At 57.9% G+C, this 5507-nt stretch overlaps 1 protein-coding gene across 1 annotated transcript; it reads left to right on the forward strand.

Annotated features, from left to right (window-relative positions):
* Positions 1-790: 790 nt before the first annotated feature.
* Positions 791-4402, forward strand: gbx1 (gastrulation brain homeobox 1). The gene is made up of 2 exons (XM_067974802.1): positions 791-1238; positions 3888-4402. Exons 1-2 carry the CDS (start codon positions 791-793, stop codon positions 4400-4402), a joined length of 963 nt encoding a protein of 320 aa, XP_067830903.1.
* The last annotated feature ends 1105 nt before the right edge of the window (positions 4403-5507 follow it).

A 5507-nucleotide genomic window follows, 5' to 3' on the forward strand; every position in this document is an offset into this window, starting at 1 on the left:
CCCCTTCTGTCTATCCCTCTCCCTCCATCCCTCTCTCTGCCCCCTTCTGTCTATCCCTCTCCCTCCATCCCTCTCTCTGCCCCCTTCTGTCTATCCCTCTCCCTCCATCCCTCTCTCTGCCCCTTCTGTCTATCCCTCTCCCTCCATCCCTCTCTCTGCCCCTTGTCTATCCCTCTCCCTCCATCCCTCTCTCTGCCCCTTGTCTATCCCTCTCCCTCCATCCCTCTCTCTGCCCCCTTCTGTCTATCCCTCTCCCTCCATCCCTCTCTCTGCCCCCTTCTGTCTATCCCTCTCCCTCCATCCCTCTCTCTGCCCCCTTCTGTCTATCCCTCTCCCTCCATCCCTCTCTCTGCCCCCTTCTGTCTATCCCTCTCCCTCCAGCCCTCTCTCTGCCCCCTTCTGTCTATCCCTCTCCCTCCATCCCTCTCTCTGCCCCCTTCTGTCTATCCCTCTCCCTCCCTCCCTCTCTCTGCCCCTTAGGGTTGGCTGGGACTCCTGTCACATTCCCAGAGGATGGGCCAATGGAGAGGGAGCAGGTTCATCACTCCAGAAACCCCCGATACTTGAATGAGGAAACGGAGCATAATTTGAGTTTGATGGATGAGTAAAAAGGGAACACCCCCTCCCTCTCTCTCCCTCCCTCCCCCTCAGCGCTTATGATGCATTTACCGCCTGGGTAACACCACAACCACCATCAGAACAGAGCGAGAGAGGGGGAGAGGGAGAGGGAGAGAGGGAGAGAGACCAGGAGCCGAGCCCGTGCTCCTCACCGACACTTTCTGTCTCCGAGATGCAGCGTCCGAACGGGCAGGGGGCCGCCTTCTCCATCGATTCCCTGATCGGATCTTCTCAGCCCCGGTCGGGACACTTGCTCTACACCGGTTACCCCATGTTCATGCCTTACCGGCCCGTGGTGATACCGCAGGCTCTGTCCCACTCCCCTCTCCAGTCGGCCATTCCCCCCCTCACCCCCTTGGCTTCTTTCGCCAGCCGGCTCACCAACACTTTCTGCGCCAGCCTCAGTCAGGGGGTCCCGTCCATGGTGGCTCTCACCACCGCCCTGCCCAGCTTCACCGACTCGCCCGAAACTTACTACCCGCCCCAGGAGCTGCCGGTGCCCCGGACCAACCCCGAGCCGAGCGCCAGGAGGCACGACAGCACCGAGCCCGAGGATCTGGCGGTCCGGGAGAAGGCGGCGGAACTTCTGCACTTCACCGAGAGTTACCAGAGTCTGACAGGTGAGAGCGGCTCCCGCCCGGGCACCGTCCCCGCCCCGGGAACTCCATCCTCCCCGCCCGGGCACCGTCCCCGCCCCGGGCACTCCATCCTCCCGCCCGGGCACCGTCCCCGCCCCGGGAACTCCATCCTCCCGCCCGGGAACTCCATCCTCCCCGTCCCGGGAACTCCATCCTCCCGGTCCCGGGAACTCCATCCTCCCGGTCCCCGCCCCGGGCACTCCATCCTCCCCGTCCCGGGAACTCCATCCTCCCCGTCCCGGGAACTCCATCCTCCCGGTCCCGGGCACCGTCCCCGCCCCGGGCACTCCATCCTCCCGCCCGGGAACTCCATCCTCCCGGTCCCCGCCCCGGGCACTCCATCCTCCCGCCCGGGAACTCCATCCTCCCGGTCCCCGCCCCGGGAACTCCATCCTCCCGCCCGGGAACTCCATCCTCCCCGCCCCGGGCACCGTCCCCGCCCCGGGAACTCCATCCTCCCGGTCCCGGGAACTCCATCCTCCCGGTCCCGGGAACTCCATCCTCCCGGTCCCGGTCCAGGTCCCGGTCCCGGTCACTCCACACCGCAGTCCCGTTCGTTTAACTGAATAATAATGGCCGGTTGCCGGAGATATTTCGGTGGCGGTGATCTGACGGTTTGAACACCGGGACCCCCCCGAGCGTGTTGACTTTTCACAAGTTTGTCATTTTTCAATATTAAATATATTTCGGGTTAGTCGGAGTCCAACAGACTCGATTTAAATCGGTTACTGGCCCTAACTCGTTGTAAATCTGTACCATTTTATTGTAAATTCGTGGAACTCCCTGTAAATTCGTGTAAATCTGTGAAATTTGTTGTAAATTCGTGAAACTCGATCTAAATTCGTGTAAATCGGTGAAACTCGCTCTCAACTGATTTCATTTTCTCCCTTTACCGAGTTCGTTCCCGTTTTTCAATCTAACTCGATTTGAGCTGTTCTCTGGGAGCCGGGAGCTGTTCTCTGGGAGCCGGGAGCTGTTCTCTGGGAATCGGGAGTCGTTCTCTGGGAGCCGGGAGTCGTTCTCTGGGAGCCGGGAGCTGTTCTCTGGGAGCCGGGAGCTGTTCCCTGGGAGCCGGGAGCTGTTCTCTGGGAGCCGGGAGCCGGGAGTCGTTCTCTGGGAGCCGGGAGCTGTTCTCTGGGAGCCGGGAGCTGTTCTCTGGGAGCCGGGAGCTGTTCTCTGGGAGCCGGGAGCCGGGAGCTGTTCTCTGGGAGCCGGGAGCTGTTCTCTGGGAGCCGGGAGTCGTTCTCTGGGAGCCGGGAGCTGTTCTCTGGGAGCCGGGAGCTGTTCTCTGGGAGCCGGGAGCCGGGAGCTGTTCTCTGGGAGCCGGGAGCTGTTCTCTGGGAGCCGGGAGCCGGGAGCTGTTCTCTGGGAGCCGGGAGCTGTTCTCTGGGAGCCGGGAGCTGTTCTCTGGGAGCCGGGAGCTGTTCTCTGGGAGCCGGGAGCTGTTCTCTGGGAGCCGGGAGTCGTTCTCTGGGAGCCGGGAGCTGTTCTCTGGGAGCCGGGAGCCGGGAGCTGTTCTCTGGGAGCCGGGAGTCGTTCTCTGGGAGCCGGGAGCTGTTCTCTGGGAGCCGGGAGCCGGGAGCTGTTCTCTGGGAGCCGGGAGCTGTTCTCTGGGAGCCGGGAGCCGGGAGCTGTTCTCTGGGAGCCGGGAGCCGGGAGTCGTTCTCTGGGAGCCGGGAGCTGTTCTCTGGGAGCCGGGAGCTGTTCTCTGGGAGCCGGGAGTCGTTCTCTGGGAGCCGGGAGCTGTTCTCTGGGAGCCGGGGCACGGGGCTGAGCTGCTGACCGATTCAGAGCTCTGATTCTCAGACACTCCCAGCCAATCGCTCCCTGACCGCAATCCGGATCCTTCAAACTTTACAGAAGACGGAAAAAAACAATCAAAAAATGATCAAAGCCGCGGTTTTATCCGCCTCGATAATAAATTTATAACCAGTTCGATCGAATAATGAGATCCGTTTAAATGTAAAACAGATTTAAAATCTTGAATCTTGGAATATTTAATTGTAATTCACTGTTTCCTTTTTATTCTATTTCTGTGTTGGGAACAATTTCAAAAACTGACGTTTATCCAACTCGCTGCTTTTTACATTTATTTTTTGTTTTAAAATAATTTATAAAGAGACCGATTGTGATTTTTATTTGTCTGAAAATTGCCCGGGACTGACCGGGAGGAGCCGAGCCCGACTGGCCGGGATCGAGAGCCTGTGAGGCGGATCGAGCCTGAGGTCGGTGCGGACAGAGAGTCGGGATCCGCTGGCGTTAAACTCCGGGAGAGAATCCCCCTCCTCTTTAAACAATTATATTCAGAGTCCACCACAGGGAATTAATTTCATTAAAAATTATTTTATAGAAAGACGCGAATTATCGGAACGAATTATTCCGGAGAAAATTCTGATGTAAAAAGTTCCAATAAACAGAAATTGTTGGAAACACAAAACCCGCTTTTAAAATGAGAACAGCTCGAGATTTAAACTAAATCCGACCGCAAAATGAGTTTAATTTGCTTTTAAATATAAAGAGGCGAGTTTATTATCGCCGGGACTGTGGTGGGTCGAGGTTATTTTAAGGGGAGGATTTAATCTGAATTTCGGGGAGTTCTGATCGTTTTGATTTGATTTAATCTGTTTCCAGGGGACGGGAAACTCTGCAGTTCGGACGATGAGAAATTGGATTTAAAATGTGCGGAGAATGCGGGCAGCGAGCGGGAGGAGGAGAGTTCGGGGGAGAGTGAGACCGAGTGCCTGTCGGACGGCAACAATTCGCTAAACCCCAAAAGCAAGAAAGCCTCATCCGCCTCCCAGGAGCCTCTGGCCGCCGGCAATTCGACCGGGAAGAGCCGCAGGCGGCGCACGGCTTTCACCAGTGAGCAGCTGCTGGAGTTGGAGAAGGAGTTTCACTGTAAGAAATATCTCTCCCTCACCGAGAGGTCTCAGATCGCCCACGCTCTCAAACTCAGTGAGGTCCAGGTCAAAATTTGGTTCCAGAACCGCAGGGCGAAGTGGAAACGGATCAAAGCGGGAAACGTGAGCAACAGGTCGGGGGAACCGGTGAGAAACCCCAAGATCGTGGTTCCAATCCCGGTCCATGTGAACAGGTTCGCGGTGAGGAGTCAACACCAACAGATAGACCAGAGTCCCAGAGCCTGAGCTCGCCACATGAGCAGGGACATTGAAACAAAGCACAAAATGAACTCTCATTACAAACTGTCAGCAAAAAAAAACAAGACAAATTTCATGGGACCCAACGGCAGAAAATTAATTTACAAACTGGACCAAAGGGTCGGAGGAAAATCTGATCAAAGTCACGGAGCCGAAGCTGCGGGAGCGGGAGAGAGGCTCGGAGCGAGTGCCGGCGGTTAGACCCCCTCACCCGGGGGGGGGGAACAGTCAAATCCCAAACCCCTCCCGAGTCAGGGGCACCTCCTGATCACAGACCTGGACCCTCCTCCCGCCCCCAGGTGGAATGGGACTGGGGGGTCCCTGGGACTGGGGGGGTCCCTGGGACTGGGGGGGCTGCAGGTGTCCTGGGCGAGGGGGGGGGGGTCCCTGGGACTGGGGGCGGGGGTCCCTGGGACTGGGGGGGCTGCAGGTGTCCTGGGCGAGGGGGGGGTCCCTGGGACTGGGGGCGGGGGTCCCTGGGACTGGGGGGGCTGCAGGTGTCCTGGGCGAGGGGGGGGGTCCCTGGGACTGGGGGCGGGGGTCCCTGGGACTGGGGGGGCTGCAGGTGTCCTGGGCGAGGGGGGGGGGGGGGTCCCTGGGACTGGGGGCGGGGGTCCCTGGGACTGGGGGGGGCTGCAGGTGTCCTGGGCGAGTGGGGGGGGGTTCTTACTCTTCAGTGGGCGGTCCCGATTTACCCTCATTTATCTTCCAGCTCAGAATCACAGCACAGGAGGAGGCCATTCGGCCCATCGTGCCTGTGCCTGCTGTTTGAAAGATCTATCCAATTAGTCCCACTCCCCTGCTCTTTCCCCAGAGCTCTGTAATTTTTTCTCTTCAAGTATTTCTCCAATTCCCTTTTGAAAGTTATTATTGAATCTGCTTCCACCGCCCTTTCAGGCAGTGCATTCCAGATCAGAACAACTTGCTGTGTAAAAAATGTTTCCTCATCTCCCCTCTGGATCTTTTGCCGATCACCTTAAATCCGTGTCCTCTGGTTACTGACCCTCCGCCACTGGAAACAGTTTCTCCTTATTTACTCTATCAAAACCATTCATGATTTTGAATAATTCAGAAGGTTTTTGGAAAGAGTTTT

This window comes from Heptranchias perlo, chromosome 3, assembly GCF_035084215.1.
Source record: "Heptranchias perlo isolate sHepPer1 chromosome 3, sHepPer1.hap1, whole genome shotgun sequence".
Lineage (NCBI taxonomy): Eukaryota > Metazoa > Chordata > Chondrichthyes > Hexanchiformes > Hexanchidae > Heptranchias > Heptranchias perlo.

What these genes read in the sequence shown, in the direction of transcription:
- gbx1 (XM_067974802.1), top strand. Translation starts at nt 791, where the DNA reads ATGCAGCGTCCGAACGGGCAGGGGGCCGCCTTCTCCATCGATTCCCTG. An exon ending in GAGTTACCAGAGTCTGACAG is followed by an intron (nt 1,239 to 3,887) that starts GTGAGAGCGGCT and finishes ATCTGTTTCCAG; the next exon opens with GGGACGGGAAACTCTGCAGT.